At 43.6% G+C, this 17,502-nt stretch overlaps 1 protein-coding gene, 1 long non-coding RNA gene and 1 pseudogene across 4 annotated transcripts in view; 2 read left to right on the top strand and 1 right to left on the bottom strand.

Moving 5' to 3' along the window:
- Positions 1-776: 776 nt before the first annotated feature.
- Positions 777-2,724, top strand: LOC149048353 (uncharacterized; annotated as a pseudogene).
- A 188-nt stretch (positions 2,725-2,912) lies between these two features.
- LOC149048354 (uncharacterized) lies at positions 2,913-6,455 on the top strand. The gene has a single exon (XM_089199457.1). The coding sequence runs from the start codon at positions 2,913-2,915 to the stop codon at positions 6,453-6,455; it is 3,543 nt and encodes a 1,180-aa protein (XP_089055583.1).
- A 1,912-nt stretch (positions 6,456-8,367) lies between these two features.
- The window catches only part of LOC149048355 (uncharacterized), a 21,172-nt gene continuing 12,037 nt past the window's right edge, over positions 8,368-17,502 (bottom strand). The window contains exons 3-4 of one of the 3 annotated variants that reach the window (XR_016185009.1): positions 10,953-11,293; positions 8,368-9,574 (exon numbers count right to left, since the gene is read on the bottom strand). This is a non-coding gene — a long non-coding RNA (uncharacterized LOC149048355). Of the gene's footprint in view, positions 9,575-10,952; positions 11,294-12,141; positions 12,961-17,502 lie in introns of those variants that run through there. The other 2 variants (XR_016185011.1, XR_016185013.1) reach the window with 2 other exon arrangements.

The raw sequence follows: 17,502 nt of genomic DNA on the forward strand, positions 1-17,502 counted from the left end.
TATTTCAACTCCTTGCTGTAAGGTGTTCCCAAATATTATTGCAAAGGCTTCAACGGGTACTAAACTGCACGGCGAGAATAGTGTTCAAATCTGATACATTGAACAGACCCTGTTTTACCCTATACACCTTCCTTTCGAAGATACCTGTGTACAATCCTAAGTCTTATGGTGTTTGCTTGTTTGCCTCGGCCTCAGCTGGGTTGTGGACTTCCAGTCAGTAGAAACTTTGACACGGAAACTTAAAGAACATCTATTTTTACCAGCTTACATGGAACATTGAATCTTCACTGTGGTTGTACTTTTTATAAATAATAGTTTGTTTTTATAGGCCTAGGTAATTTGTAACTTTTAATTATAATTTCCCTTCTGTGAAGCGCTTTTCGACCATTAGGAAAAGACACTACATAGGTGTATTATTATTTACAGGAAGCCAACACACACAGATATATATCTGGATTTTTTTTCACATCATGAATTAAAACATAACGTCGGTGCGGCCTCGACCCTCCTATTCTGTGCAGCCAACCTTCCGAGCACCATTGAAGGTAAAAGACACAAGACTAGCCACGTTACCGAAGCCTTAAAAGCTAATGGCTACCCATCAACAGTTATTTCCAACATTTTAAAAAAGAAGTCAGCTCCGACAACTCTTCCACCAGAAGAGTTAGTGTCCATGTTCTTCAAATGGGCCGATCCATCAGACACATCTCTGTGTTTCGCTTGTCTTCCCTACATCAGCGGCCTGACTGAGCCCCTTACCAGATTACTTCGTAAAAATGACATACGTGTGGTTAGCACACCAGCTAAAACCCTGCAACAAGAATTTCCGTCACCTAAGTTCAGGCAGCCCTTAGATCTACAATGCAATGTTGTCTACAAAATTCCGTGCTCTGACTGCTGTTGGAGTTATGTAGGAGAAACTGGCAGATGCTTTAAAACCCGAAGAAAGGAACATCAACGAAATCTTAAAAACTATACGAGTGGCTCGAACATTGCCAACCATGCGTGGGAAAACAATCACGCAATTGACTTTGAGGGCGCTACCGTAATAGACAAAGGCAATTACCGCGTTCGAAAAACACTAGAATCTTGGCATACCGCAAAAACTGTTGGCGCAGACAACAACTCTAAACCATCACCAAGACAATATTCTATCTTATTGTAATTTGGGCTAGGCAAAACCTCCCAAAGTGCCAACCCGATGTGTTCTCTGGAGATCCTTCCCTCTTTCACCCTTGGAAGAGTGCCTTCAAAGCCATGCTGATAGACACCGATGTGTCCCCGATCCAGGAGATAAATTATTTGAGGAGTTTCACCAGCGGACCCCCACAGCGCCTGGTCGACAATTACAGAAAGCGGCAAATGCGCGATCTCGCCGCGTTGCTAAGAGATTTGTGGGCGGAACTCAAGAAACGGTTTGGCAGCGCCGCAGTGATCGCCAACGCACTTCTGGAACACCTGCGAAGTACAGCGACATTCAGCGAACACGAGCATGTCAAACTGCAGCAGTCTGCAGATCTCTGTGCGGACATCAAAAGTCAAGTGACATTTCTCCCAGGACTCGAATGCCTTGACTACCCAAGCGCTATTCAACCCATAGCTGAGAAGCTACCGAAATCCATCCGCGCCAAATGGGAGAAGGAGATCTCGAATTATTCCGACAGCCATCGAGGGATGTACCCCCCTTTCTCAAGATTCTCCAAGACCGTCCAGGAGCAAGCTAAGATTAAGAAAAACCTCAATGTCCTCGCTGGTAAAGAAACGATCCCTTCCCAAGTTCCCCCGCAGAGACAGCACGGAGGAAGAGACAATAGATTGTTGAAAACAGAACTTCGGCCCCCAGCTGGAAACAAAGAAGCACCAGGAAAAAGCAAGATGAAGAGCAAACATTGCCCCTAACATGAGAGTGGTGCGCATCACCTGTCAGAGTGCATTGCCTTCGCGGCGAAATCCCTGGAAGAGCGCACACAGTGGATAATGAACGCTCGCCTGTGCCTTCGCTGTCTCAGCAACGCCCATATCGCGAGTGAGTGCGACGCACCCTTACAGTGCACCATCTGCAGGGACAAGCGCCACAGCGCCTTACTACACAAGGACAGACGGCCAACCCCCAGACCGGAGAACGGAGCTGTGAACCCCAAATGCATTACACTCTGCGAGCCAACAGGAGGACTATCCTGTAGAAAGACTCTGCTAGTCGATATCTTCAACAAGCGCACCCCCCACATCACGAGGCGCATCTACGCAATCGTTGATGAACAGAGCAACAGCTCCCTCATCACCAGTGAACTAGCGGATGACTTAGGAGCAAGCGGTCCTTTAGAGAAGAACTTCCTGTCCACGTGCAGCGGCGACCGGGAAGAGAAATACGGGCGGCGATTGACAGGCGTCGCCGTACGTTCCACAAACGGAGCGGAGTTCACCCTACCCACCCTCACGGAGTGCGACAACATCCCCCAGGACAAGCGTGAGATCCCGACATCAGCCATGGCGAGGAGGTTCCCGCACCTATCGCTCATAGCGAACGAGATACCTCCGTTGGATGACACCGCTGACGTTCACCTGCTTATTGGCTGCGATGCACCAGAGCTACTTAAAGTGAGGGAATCAAGAAATGGCCCCAGTGGAGCCCCCTGGGCACAACGTCTAGCCCTCGGCTGGACCATCAGTGGCCAGCTCTGTCTCGACTTCCCAGTGGTCCAGCCCACGTTCTTACCCGCCTGACCAGTCTGTCCACAAACACTCGGAGAAGGCAAGAAGGTGAAGGCAAATGCTATGAATTGGTCCCCTGCCCGAATCAATTCAAAGTCACGGATCCCCCCTTGGAGCGCGCCGCCGATGGTGTTTTCAAAACCACACGGCATGACAACGAGCCCAGCCTCTCCCTTGAGGACCGCACCTTTCTGGAGATCATGGACAAGGGCATACACAAGAACGCAAGCGGTAACTGGGAAATGCTCCTCCCTTTCCGTGACGAGCACCAGTCCACGCCGAACAACCGCGCCCAAGCCATGCGGCGCCTGCAAGGGCTCTTAAAGATGTTTATCAGAAAACCGGAGATGAAAACGGACTACTTGGAGTTCATGGGGAAGATAATCGAGAAAGGCCACGCCTCTCCCGTCCCGCGCGATGATGTACCGCCTTCCGCTGGCCGTTTCTGGTACCTACCGCACTTCGCGACGTACCACAACACAAAGCGCACCATTCGCGTCGTGTTTGACTCGAGTAGCGAATTTCAAGTAGTCTCGCTGAACAAAGCGCTTCTACCAGGGCCAGACTTGATGAACAACCTCATCAGTGTTCTAATACGCTTCCGAAAGGAGAATGTTGCCGTGATGTGTGACATGGAGCAAATGTTCCATTCGTTCCATGTTGACCCTAAACACAGAGACTTCCTTCGTTTCCTTTGGTTCGAAGGAAACGACCCGACAAAACCCGTCATGGAGTACCGCATGAACGTTCAACTGTTTGGCAATGGACCGAGCCCCGCAGTCGCCACGTACGGACTCCACCGAACAGCGGTAGATGGTGAGGAGGAGAATGGAGAAGAGACCAAGAATTTCATATGCCACAACTTTTATGTAGATGACGGCTTAGCTTCGCTGCCAACCGCTGGACACGCGATAAAACTGGTGAAAGGCGCGCAAGCCACCCTGGCCACTGCCAAGTTACGACTGCACAAAGTCGTTTCTAACTCCGTTGAAGTCATGGAAGCCTTCCCAACCGAAGATCGAAGCAAAGATGTGCATGACTTAGACCTGCGCTGTGACAGTCTACCCGCACTACGGTCACTCGGAGTTTTCTGGGACTTAGAGACAGATGCCTTCACCTTCGAAGTGTCCCTGCCAGAAAAACCGTTTACTAGAAGAGGAGTTTTGTCTATTGTCAACTCTGTATACGACCCGCTCGGTTTCGTGGCACCCGTCATGCTCGAGGGGAGAAAGATACTTCAGCAGCTGGTACTTATGGGAGAACGGAGAGCTGAGAACAAAACCCCCTTAGCTTGGGATGACCCCCTTCCCACTGTTATGATGAACAGATGGACGTGTTGGAGAGACTCTCTCGTCGAACTCCAGCACCTGTCCGTTCCCCGCTGCTACCACCCAAGAGAATTCGGGACAGTAACCAGAGCCGAACTGCATGCCTTCTCAGATGCTAGTCAGGATGCCATAGGAGTCGCTGTCTACCTCCGCCAGCTGAACGAAGCGAACGAGATCTCGACATCACTTGTCTACGGCCAAGCAAAAGTTGCCCCTGTTACCCCTACCAGCATACCACGACTGGAACTGTGCGGAGCAGTGCTAGCAGTCCAAGCAGCTCAAAGAGTCCTTAAAGAAATCGACATGGAGATCACTGAGGTGATATACTACACCGATTCAAAGGTAGTACTCGGCTACATCGCGAATGAAAGCCGCCAATTCTACGTTTACGTGGCCAACCGAGTACAGCTAATCAGGAGTCTGTCTACCCCGGAGCAGTGGAGATACGTGGAGAGTGAGCAGAACCCCGCAGACTTGGCCACTCGCGGAGTCCCCCCCAACAAGCTGATGGAATCAAGCTGGCTGAAAAGCCCAGAATTCCTTAAGAAACCGGAGAGCACCCTCCAAACAAATGAAATGTTCACCCTCAGCACCAACGATCCCGAGGTTCGCAAAGGAGTGCTCAGCACTAAAGTCACCACTGATAAAGGCAAAGGGAAAGGCCTTGGAGCGCCAAGATTCAAGAGATTCTCTTCCCTTAAGTCTCTGCAGCAAGCGGTCGCCAGGCTTATTGTAGTGGTCAGAGAGTTCAAACGCCGTAGAGAACCCAAAACAAGAAGCGTTCATCCCAGAAACGAACCGCTCAAGGTGTCAAACAAACTCAGACCCTCAACAGTGATTCGGATCCTGCGAACTGGGAGCAGACACCCGACAGTTGAAGAACGAGATCAAGCCCTACGAGTCATAATCAGTACCACACAGAGAGAAGCATTCGTCGAATTGTTGCAAGATGCCAGAACGGAACCCGAGCTACCAAGACAAAAACACACAGAGAGAAGCATTCGTCGAATTGTTGCAAGATGCCAGAACGGAACCCGAGCTACCAAGACAAAAACACAACAAAGCATAAAGAAATCCCTCAAAGGTTCACGGCTGTATCACCTCGACCCATTTCTTGACGCCTACGGGATCCTGCGAGTAGGGGGCAGATTAAGGAGAGCAGAGATGGAGTATGGAGAGAAACACCCAGTTGTGTTACCGAAGAATCACCATGCGTCGCAGTTGGTTGCAAAGCATTACCACGCCCAAGTACACCACCAAGGGCGACTGATTACAGGAGGAGCCATTCGTCAAGCAGGATTCTGGCTCATCAGGGGCCACGATACAGTGACCAAAGTCATCAGTGCCTGCGTTCCCTGCAAGAAGCTAAGAGGACCACCATTAGAGCAGCGCATGGCAGACTTACCACGAGATAGAACTGAGGTCTGTCCTCCCTTCACGAATGTCGGCTTCGATGTGTTCGGCCCCTGGATGGTGCAAACACGCAAAACCAGAGGAGGAGCTGCAAATACCAAACACTGGAGTCTGGTGTTCACGTGCCTTAGCAGTAGGGCCATACACATAGAGGTCCTGGAAGCGATGGATACCAGTGCCTTTATCTGCGCACTAAGAAGATTCTTCGCACTGCGAGGCCATGCCAAGCTTCTCAGGTGCGACCGAGGCACCAACTTCGTTGGAGCAAAAACAGAGCTCAAAGATGCATCATCGGAGCTCAACGAGGAGAAAGTGAAGAAATTTGTAACGGAGAGCGGATGCGAATGGGAGCTCAACCCTTCCCACGCATCACACTTTGGCGGAGTCTGGGAAAGGCAAATCAACACCATCAGACGAGTACTGGACGCCATGTTCGCTGAACTGGGCAGGACTCAGCTGACACACGAGCTACTTATCACGATGATGGCTGAGGTAGTGGCGATCGTCAACGCAAGACCGATATCTGCACTACCATCTGATCCTGATGATCCACGACCCCTGTCCCCTGCAATGCTGCTGACGATGAAGACGCGTCCAGCAGGACCTTCCCCAGGTCAGTTCTTACAGCCTGACCTCTATGTACACCGTCACTGGAGGCGAGTACAGTACCTTGCCGACCAATTTTGGACAAGGTGGCGTCGCGAGTACTTGCAGAGTTTACAGCCCAGACCAAAGTGGACGGCGACTCGGAGAAATCTACGCGTAGGAGACATCGTTCTCTTGCGAGACGACGCCCAACACCGCAACAACTGGCCACTAGGACGAGTAACGGAAGCGATAGAGAGTGAGGACGGGAGAGTCAGGAAAGCCAACGTTGAAATCGCCAGAGACGGAGAAAAGAAGGTCTTCTTACGGCCTATAAAAGAACTCATCCTGTTGCTGCCAAACAACGGAACAGACAATGCAGATCCTAGCCCAGCACAGACCATGTGTACCAAGTAGCAAGGATTAACCCCGTAATCCTTGGGCGAGGAGTGTGATGAACGTTCAGCAAGCAAACTGAACTGAAATGAACTGAACTGTTTTGTTTTGTGTGATTATTTACTATCGTTTAAATTCTATTATCGTTTCATTGTTCATTCTTTTAATCATTTATCAGAGCGTATTTGATCATGTTAATAGCCGCCTATCATGTTTAAAGCCTGTTGCTTACATAATCTCTGTAGTATCACATATCGGAGTGTCGGAGTAAGTTGTCGGAGTATATCCATCTAGAGTTTTCTATCGGAGTTATTGGAGTTTTCGGAGTAACTGGAGTCACTTTCCCACGGAGTTTCCTTTACCCTTTTTACGCAGGATCAAACGTGAGTTTCTTTTGTACATTTAATCGCCTTTTTTATCGTTGCATTCATTTGTAATTTCCATAGAATCATTTCTGATTACGCAATCATAAATTTCCTTTTAGTTTTCACCGCATTGTAATATGTTGTACTCAATAAAAACTGGAATGAGACGGATGTGTATATGTGGTTGACACTCAACGTAATCCCAACACTTGGGTACGTGACAGCTATAGTATAATAGCCGAAAGCTCATATTTTAAAACCTTTTTAACCAGAGAACGTTTTTTTACCTTTATCACTATGACATATCCTGGTTACAGTTCAATTTTTAATTGTATTATTATTGTTATTATTATTCCTTCAATTCCCTGTGTGACTTCACTGCTCATTCACACAGTTCTGTTACCCAAAACTCCCACAAAACTGTTAGTCATGCTGGCTTTATTACCCTATCTCCTTCGTTTATTTTTTATGGCCATAAATCCTATAGATCTACTTAGGAAAAAGCTTTACATTCCAGTTAAAAAAAAAAGGTACATGGCTTAGGCCTGACAAATATTTCTGAGTGATTTCTCTTTTCTACATGATGTGAGAGGGCTCCTCTAAGAGTTCTCCGAGAGTCTAGTGGTTCTGTCTCAGGTTCTTTTCACCATCAATATGTTTCAGGGGTTGTTAACCCTTTTACTCCTTGTCCAGCTAAAACCGGCCAACTAGAAACTTGTTGTTATTCCTAGACCAGCCAAACCCAGCCAAAAAAATAGCCATCGTTTTCCCCTTCTCTCCCCTCCCCCAGTAAAGAATATATGCTTATTACATATTTGCCTGTTGTTACTGAGGCATTGACCAATCAAATCGTTGTTACTGTACATAAATTATGCTTCCCAAGGATGGGATAGACAGATGCTAATGTGTTCTTGCATCATGAACGCGTGCACAAACATGGTGACAGCAACAATCAGTTTCTGATAAAGAAACGATTGAGCAATTTCATCTGTGAGTGTGTAACGAATATGACAGAATCACTCAAAATGCCTGTGGGAAAACTATTGGATTATTTGGAGCCAAAAACGTTCAGCAAAATTCACTATGTGGCAGTGGTTTTTTGGATTAGCATTAGCATTAATTAGCATGGCCACTCCAAAACGTGCTCTCTTCATCAGGGCAATATTCTTCCTTGTTACTGCTACAATTAACGTCTCTCTATTACCAGTTCATAGCACTACAAGCTGCCCTTCATCTACCACTGATTTTTTTTTAATTTCGCTGGAGAAGAACAGCTTTAAGTCCAATTCCTATTTCATGTGACAATCAACAACAACATGGCGGACCAAACGCTTGCTTGTGATAGCAAAGGTTAGAAGAACACAGCATGCATGTGCATTGTATTGTAACTCTACATTGACTTTTTGAAGGTGAGCATGCACAAAGTCAAGAAGTAGTGCGAAGACATGAAAATCTTCATGGGTGATGGGTGACCAAAAAGGTCAAGATCGCAGATCAATTCACGTAGTTAAACCTTTTAAATGCAATTGCTTACATTAACAAAGTTTTTCTCCTGACATAAACCTAAATTTTTCTTTTTTAAGTAGTCTTATAATACCTAAGAAGCATACATTTCTTTGTTTTATATGCGTAAAATAAAATTTGATTATGTTTAAATCTTGTTAGAACTTGCATACAGGAACACCTTCATCAGTTGTGGTCTCTTCTTTCAAGTCACCTCATGGAGAAGAAGATGGATGCCTCCCTATTAGCAGTGGAGACTGAGTTCAATGGCTTTTTGGAAAAAGACCTTAGAAACACCTCAGACTTAGTATCCACAACCATCTGGACTGTTGACAATACAACAAGTGTAAGTCATCACGGAAAAAATTTTCATCTTCAATTTAGCTGAAAATTCTAAGCATGTCATTTTCAGCATTTAGGCCATTTATTCAGTTGAAACAAAAAATAGCTTGGAAAGAAATCTGGGGATCACAATTTCTGAAAAAATGTAGCCTTAGCAATTTTAGCCTTGCACTTTTAGACTTCACATGCACAATGTTTTCACACAGTTGCCAAACCAGAATGATAACAGAACCCCAATGATGATGACTGAGGAACTCCAGTCTATGAGGACTGTCTTAGGTAGATTTGAATGTTTCTTTACCTGCAGGAGGCTAAGATGAATTGCATTCTTAACTCGTTGACATCTTCAACTCCACTGCTGCAAATGATAGTTCTGCTTTGATGGATAAAATTATTGTGAAAGAGAAGTTTACCCCTTTCATGTTTTTTTTTTGGTTGTTGTGGAACTGGTACAGTTGCAGTTGTAGGAAACAATAATGTGTTGCTGACAAGAGCTGACTTCAATTTGTGAGCGCTGCCTCCAAACCAACCATCATGAGCCTTTGCCTAGTTGACCATCCATTTACCAAAGGCCGCTTTATGAAATCAACTGTTAAAGGTACCAGGGAATTGGTACCTTGACCAAAACAAATTTGATGCTTTTAAAGGTGAATAAGTAAATAATTATTGTTGAAAAGTAAACAGATATGGAAATTGTTTTCTTAAAATCGAGATGTATAATATTTAGCAGACTATTTCGTTTGAATGGAACTTCTGAATAAGCCATACCAGATTTGAAACTGTTTAGTTATGTTGATAGTTTGGACACAGGATGAATTACCAGTTTATTTACCATGGAATGATCATTTTACATTTTCATGTTCATTTACATTCCTTTCAGCTTGAGTGCCGACCACCTTTTTATATCAGTGCTAGGGCATGGTAGACATTCTGCAGATGTGGGAAGAATGCAAAATCGGTTTAAGAAAAAGATGCCAGAATTTATTAAAAAATAGGGCAACATAACCAAAATAATAGAAGTAGAGCTTTCCCATTTCGGTATTTTCAGCTGCCACTCATTAAGTAATCAGTGTTTAGTTCCAAAATGTGAAGTATTTCCTGCACACCCTCTATTTCACACACCCTTAATTTCCTATGCCTCCAAGTAGCTTTAATGCTGAAATACCCACTCTAAAAGTAGTCTTGTTTTTATAAATTGTGAAGAATAAATATTTCTAGACAAACTCAATGTTGTGATATCTAGAGAGCACACTGCAACCAGGGATATGGGTGCTCTCTATTTTCGTCAGGATTGAGATTGAATAAAGAAGGACCACAATTCTTCAATAATTTCTTTTCTTGTTAAATATTCAATAGTGACATCTCATTTACATCTACATTTATTGAGTTGGTAAATTATCTGCAGACATCACACCTACCAACTCGCATGCAAAGTGAGAAAACTATATAAAGGCTTGAAATTATATTAAGAATGATTGTTATCAATAAACGGGTAAGGAATATTCCACATCAAATTATTATTCTACAGGAAATCAATGTCATAAAATTGTATAAAAAGTTCATTCTGAATCCTACGTTTGTGATCATTTTTTATTCTTGCTGGAGGCAACCCGTATAAGTACTACAACAAAATGGATTACAAACACTGAAGATTACTCGGGGCATTACTGCTGAGAGGACCCCTTTTGCAAAATACCCTGCCACATAGTGGCAACCAGTTTATTCCCATCAATCCTGGCCACTTCAGAATCAAGGGTTTCACTCTTACTGAGGCTAGTTCAGACTACAGACTTGTCAGCAAAGTATATACTAGGAAAGAAAATGGTGAAGTACAAACAGATCTTGGTAAGAGAGCAGTTACGGGCCTTATGGAGTCATTTCTTGACAAAGGTCACAATCTACGCAGAAATTTACTCTACATCACTATTGTATGAAGACCTCGAGGAGCAAGGCACACTGGCCTGTGGAACAGCAAGATCTAACAGAAAAGGGCTTCCAAGGGACATAGCAGATGCTCAAAATAAAGAAATCAAAGGTTCGAAGCTGGGGTAAAGTGCTTATTGACAGAAAGGCACCATTACATACGTGGGCTGGAAGGACAGCAAAATTATCCACATACTGGCAACCACTCCAGTTAGTCCAACTTCAAATTCAGAAGCGGAGAGGTTTGTAAAAGTGGGAAACAAATGGAAGAAGACAGCTGTCACACAAACATCAATAATTTCCGATTATAATTAAAATATGGGAGGTGTTGACCACATATACACGCCTTATGAAAGAATCTGATTTGTATTACAAAATATTTTACCTTTTGGAGCTTAGCATTTGAAATGCCAAAATCCTTATGGCTAAGTCATTTAGAGATGCTCCTAAAATGCTCCAGTTCAGAGAGGCTGTAGTGGAACAGTTAGCTGATTGAAGGACATTTCAGTTGACAGTTAGAAACCCAGAGCCAGCAGCCCCTATCCCTCATTTCCACTTCAACCAGGAACACTTCCATTACCCAATTTCAAACAGCAATAGATTGGCAAGCAAAGTACGTATTCAACAGGTTGACACTACCACTTCAATGATAAAAGCAGGCAAGGCCCAAGAAGACTGGCAGAACTTTATGGAAGATGGAGGACTAGGCCAGGAAGACCAAGAGGACTGCATCGCAATACATAGGAATGAAACATTAATAACAGGAGAAATGACATAAATGGAAATTAATTTGGGAATTAGATGTAATTTTTTATGTATTTTTTTGGTTTTGCGCTGAAAAACCAAAATTAATAGCTGATTTTATTCATTAAATTGACAAACATTTGTTTTCTAGCTGCAAATAGTATGTACTCTTTTTTAAAATACGTTTTTTTCTCAAATAGTGAAAAATCTAGATGTTAAAAATGTGCTTTTATAGGTTCTACTTTTTCAGAAAGTATTTTTTATAACCTTTCTAAAATTATATACTTTGAATATGCTGGTACCTAAATTAGAACAGTGAAATCCGTTTTATTAGTTAGCATCAACATTACAGGAAAAAAATTGTGACCCCCATAGGATCCTAAGGGTAACCATCCAGTTGAGTTGCTGGCCAGTTATGGTCGAATACTGATTGAACATCATACGACTTAAAGGGCATGTAAACCCAAAAATGGCACATTTTCTTTTCACATGGCTGTTAAGTATATATTTCAGGTACACCCATACAGTCAGCAGACAGCTAGGATCTGAAAGGGGCCAACTGAACCCAGAGACCACTGAGGAGAAGTAGAGCTCTTCAAAAGTTAGAGGTCAACAGAGTAAGTGCAACATCGATTTGAGTGGAAACCTCAAGAAAATTATTAACAGTAATTAAGGTTCTCTAAAACAATGTTGCTTCTCAACTATTGAAAGACTATGGGGAATCCAGTTGTTCAGGAACCAGCCTTGAGCCCACGAAAGACTCATCTGTCTGAACCCTTACCTGAAACCGAACCACTTATTAGAGCATGAGAATTTGTTGATACCGGTATACAATGTGATTTGGAATTTTATTGGTCCCATTTTCTACAAAAATCTATGGCAAGTGTGGGTAAGACGATAACTTTTTAAAACAAATCTAAGAAAAGTTTCTGCGCTTTGAAATCTGTCCCTATCATTGAGTATGATGGCTATCCTCATTACACAAACACACGAGTGGAAGTTGTTACAACTGAGGCTGAGGTCTGATGTGAGATCATCAACCTACCATCTGTACCCACAAGTCCTACACCTCTGAGTAGTCTGGATAAGAGTGTGGGTGATTGCAGCAAAGATGATCAGAAAGACCTGGAATATATTCCAAAACATTTATTTCTCCCTAATAACTTGGTGGAAGAAGTAGCGAAGGAGGAGGAAAAGAAACCAAACAACTTTGAAGAAAGACTATCAAGGTAAAAAAAGATTTCACCCGACTTTTTTTTTTTCAATTTTGTTATACGTTATGGTCAATTTCATTTTGTTATCGGACATCCTACAGTAAAAAAGGTTCAGAGGGCCCAAAGTGAAAGCAAGTTCATTGTCTTTTTTTCCTGCTTGATGCAACTCTTTGAGTTCTGTCCTCTGTGCACTGAGCCTTCTACTATCTAATGTGGCAGGCACTCTCATGAACATCACCCAAGAACATCTAAGCTGCAATTATGCATGTGCATGGAGAGGTCAATCTTGCATTAAAAAGATAGAAATTTGTTGCTATCCACTGCTATTTTCCACTCTGGTAGAATGATCTCCCAAACCCTAAGAATGCTGAAAATTCTGAAGGTCCAGTGTTTTAGCTGCCAGACATCATAAACATCAGAGGAACAACCTCATGCCTGTTATCATAAAAATGTGGAAGGAAGAGCAGGATAAATTGGTAGAAAGATTATCTAATATAGGTGGTGGTGTTGTTCTTTCTGGGGATGGTAGATCTGACAGCCCAGGTTATAGTGCTAAGTATGGGGCATTTACAGTCATTGAACAAAGGATCAACAAAGATGTTTGGCTTGTTCAGGTAAGTTATCCATCTAAAGGCCACTACTTCTGCAAAGCCATCAGTAAACTGTTTAACAATTAATAACAAGTCTAATAAGGTGCCAAACAGTTCTTGATGTGAGCATGAGGGCCTTCTTCATGATACCCAAAGGAACCAGACATTATTATCACATCTTGCACATTGGTAAGGGCAAAATAAATGTCATTAGTCTGTGAAACTCTCATAATACAATTATTAAGGTACGTGTATATTACTGAAGAAACTGAAATCATTTGCATATTTTGGCAGTTTTGAGTTAACATTCCTTATCCATTTTGTCCCATCAAAGGAATTAGCAAAAAGACTGATACTCTTGCAAAGCTATAAAAACTCTCAACTTGGAACTTTTGCAAAAGACACAGAAAGTACTACTTACACTGTGCTACATGGGAGTGGCAAAGCCACTCAGGAATACAGAATAGGCAAGTCATAGATGAATTATTTATGTTTTTGGTAAGACTTAGATTAAGATTATTTGAGAAAAAACCTTGCTCACAGATTCCAATTCCATATATCTTCTGTCAATAGAAAGACAACAACTTGGTGCAATTAATTTTATGTTGGGAAGTCAACCAATAATAGTACTATTAAAGTGTTTTTTCCAATTTTAAATTTTTCAATTCTTTCAGTATTCAATCCTAATGTGTAATATATGTTTAGATATTTGCAAGCTGTGTCAACAATGCAGAAGCTCCCAGCACCTTCTTCAAAGGAATGTAGCCCTTCAGTACAAAGACTCCATTCAAAATTGGTGATAAACAGCATCATAATTATTGGTACCTGTATGAGGTGACTTAAAAACTTGCAACTGTCAGATATTTTTTGAACAAATGTTTGAAGCTTCTCTAGTTGAGTACTATAAAGTTCACATTTTAAACTTTGTTAATTGTAAATCAAGTTTTCATTTACAAGAGGTGCAGAATGTTATTTATTTGCTTTGAGGACTGCAGCAAGCTCAATCAGTTCCAGTCTTAAGAACGACAGCAAAATTGACCAACTTGGTGAAAATGGAACCTGGGACAAGCAATGGGTATTTTTTTCATTGTCACATTTTATACCAGAATTAGAGATACAAACATGCAACAGCAAGATATAATCGCACTGTCACATTGAAGAAGAATTGTGCACTGCTGTATGGATCCATCCATATTTATGTAAAAGGTTTAAGAGGATGCAAGAGCTTTAACTGAGAGAAGCAAAAGTGCAATTGTGATGCTTGTCACTGGGCAATTAGTGAGATTCTGGTAAAGCAGCCTGAGCAGCTTTATTTCCAAGTGTGAGGGAGAGGTGTTCTGAAACAAATCGTTAGAGTACAGCAGACAAATATACTAGAGGCAGTGGACATCACTGCTATTCAAGAGAAACGTGTCCATGGTCAAGTTGCATCTGGAATTTGGGGTCCTAACTCTTATAAAAGAGACAAGCCCACGGGTCAAGAGAGAAACCCCGCGCTACCTGTTTAAGAGCAAGCCACTTACCGTTGTGGTTCACCAAGTTAGTTACAGTCTTAAGCTGCTACATGCTACTCATTGTTACCACATTGATTTCCTGCAAATTACACTCATCTAGTTACCAGGTAATGGTCATGCCTTTGATGGTGTAGTCATTATGGCTCTTACAAATGTTTCATGATAATGGTAATATATTTTTATCACTTTCAAATTAAGACTGCCATAGGTTTGTACATCTACAAATATCTAATTTAAATTTCCCCATTAACATAATAAGAATTTGTTGACATCTTTAAAGTCAGTGTGATTGATGGCATTTGGATACATTAACTAGGTAAGAAACAGTTTTTCAGTGGGCTGTCTCTTTTAGCTAACTCTTGGAAATTAGATAACTTAAAAGAGCATGGGTGGCAACAGATAGTTTTGAAACACTTACCAGACTGTCTTTCTAATACCCTTTAAAAAGGTAGGATTTAGATGTTATCTTTTCGCTTTCATGGGAAAGAGTAGTGTTTAGAAAGACTATCTTTTAAAATTGTACATTAAAGGTAGCTTTAGGACAGACTTTAAATGAGGTCCTGAAAATGAAGTTGGTGTTCATGTAGCCTGGCTTTTGACTAGCCGTGTTAAGATAGCTTTAAGATAGGTTCCGTCTGTTTATACGAATTGGGTTAGTTATAAGATATGCCAGCTTTGTGCTATCTACTGTATAGGAATAGTGAAAGGATTACTTAAACAATAGGTATCTGTCAAAAAGATAGACATTAGTTAGCTTCAAGGTAGGTTAATGATACCTACCTACAATCTGCAAATTCATGAGGACAGCATTAGCATAGTCTTTTCTTGAAGTGAACTAGTAATTACCCACACCACACTGCGCTAGTAGATATTGTTAGAGCCAAGTATAACGAATGTCCATAAAGTTGAACGTTTCACTTTAGACAATCTTGTCACCCTTCCAGAAGGCCGCCTTCCAAGAAGTCGTCCACAGCCTGGCCCAATGCAAAAGGGACTTGGACCAGTCTGCCCATGACACTTCTCCATCCTCTGATGACTGGCGGAAGTACTGTCTGCTCCTGGGAAAACCTGGCACTAGGAAGTCGCAGATAGTAGTCCGGGCCATCCACCATGCCATCCAGCAGGAGTGTGCAGTCCTTCTACTACAGAGCCACCTTTGGCCCGGATCTACATGCCAAGAGCATTCACGTGGCTTTCCAAATTCCGTTTGACCTGGAGCAGGCAGCAGACATCAACTTTGCCCTCAACCATTTTGACATGGTGGTCCTTGATGAGGCATTCCTCATCTTACCGCATACCTTCTCCTTGGTGGCCAGCACCCTAAATCTTCTGAACTCCCGTCCTGTTGTGCTAATAGCTGGGGACAAGCTATCTGCAGCAACCACTGCAGATGGTGGACAGCAGGGTCTCCAACACCATGTCCATCCTCAATGATGGCACCTTCAACAACAACTCCATGAAGCACACCTTACACCAGCAGTTCAGAGTGCTCGATCCAGACTACGGCTGCTTCTTGGATCTCATCCGCTGCATGCAGCCCACCCACGCTCAACCAGACAAGTTTCAGGAGGTGGTCATCCTCTGCTGATCCAGTCACCAGGACGATGAGGATATCTCAGCCTTCAGCCAGTTGGAGGAAACATCGGTCATGACCATCTCACGCACTGCAGCGCAACAGGTCAACAACATCATGGTGGGCAGACTGTTCAAGGACCAACAACCCCTCAGCCTGGTCCTCTCCGCTGCTCTGGCTGATGGTGAACCCATCCTTCCGTACCTGGGCATGAAAATCATCATCACCGAAAATCGAGACAAGAGCTGCAGGATTGTGAATGGACAGGATGCAACCTTCATCCACAGCCATGGGACAGTCTCGTCATCCAGTTCCCAGACAATGAGCGGGCTTTCCTCTATCCTGTAACCCATGCCGTGGAGGGAGAGGTTGACATGACCAGGTACCCATTCACTCCCACTTATGCCAGGACCATCTGCAAGTCACAGGGACAGAACCTGAAGCATCTCCTGCAGTGGCTGGACTGCCCAACTGTGCCGCCAGGCCTCACCTACATCACCCTCTCCCCAGTCTGCAAGAAGGCAGACCTCACAGTCTTGCAGCTGATGGACACCAGTCAGCTCATGCCTGTTGGTTGCAGACCTGACCAGCACTGAATCCACTCTCTCTCTCTCTCGTCTCTTCGATTTATCTCTTTGGTGGTGCCCTCTTCTCCTTCCCTTGCATGCAAGCCACAGGATGTTCTGCATATGCTTTGGGAACTGTCCATGTGCTAAGCTGCTGCCAATTCTCAGCAACAAACATTCATTCTTGGAACACTCTGCAAGCAAGAAGTCCCCTACAGTTGGTCTCTCTAAATCTTATGCAGAGAAGAGACTTACGTGATGTTTTTCTCTGCAGATGTCACAGTCCACCTTATCTTCTGGAAATTCATCATTGTTGAGGAAGACTGGCTACAACCGCCACTTTCCAAGAAGTTTCCTTTTGAACTACAGGCCAGCCCTGCAGAACCCAAGCAATGATGTGGTGTTGAGTCACCTGCATAGCTAGAACTGCAAGTGCTGCCCGACCAAATATAGCCATGTCAGAGTTGGCCATGACCATCAAGGACATGTCCTTCATTAGCCAGTTTAGTGGCACTGCGTTCACACACAAATCTGTTGAGGATCTGCTGGGGTCGCTCCAGAAGCTGCTTCCCACAATTGTCCAAATGAACAACAAAGACAAGACAGACCGGACCCCGCCAAGCAGGGAGGACGTTGTGGGACTTCTCAAGGAACCTGGATCAGAATGCTGACCTCCAGGAGTGTGTCATGGACAGCTTCAACGCAGCGGGGCCGCTAATGATGCTGACAACCCA

The sequence above is a fragment of the Pocillopora damicornis genome, chromosome 3 (genome assembly GCF_964200805.1).
Source record: "Pocillopora damicornis chromosome 3, jaPocDami1.2, whole genome shotgun sequence".
NCBI classification, from domain to species: domain Eukaryota; kingdom Metazoa; phylum Cnidaria; class Anthozoa; order Scleractinia; family Pocilloporidae; genus Pocillopora; species Pocillopora damicornis.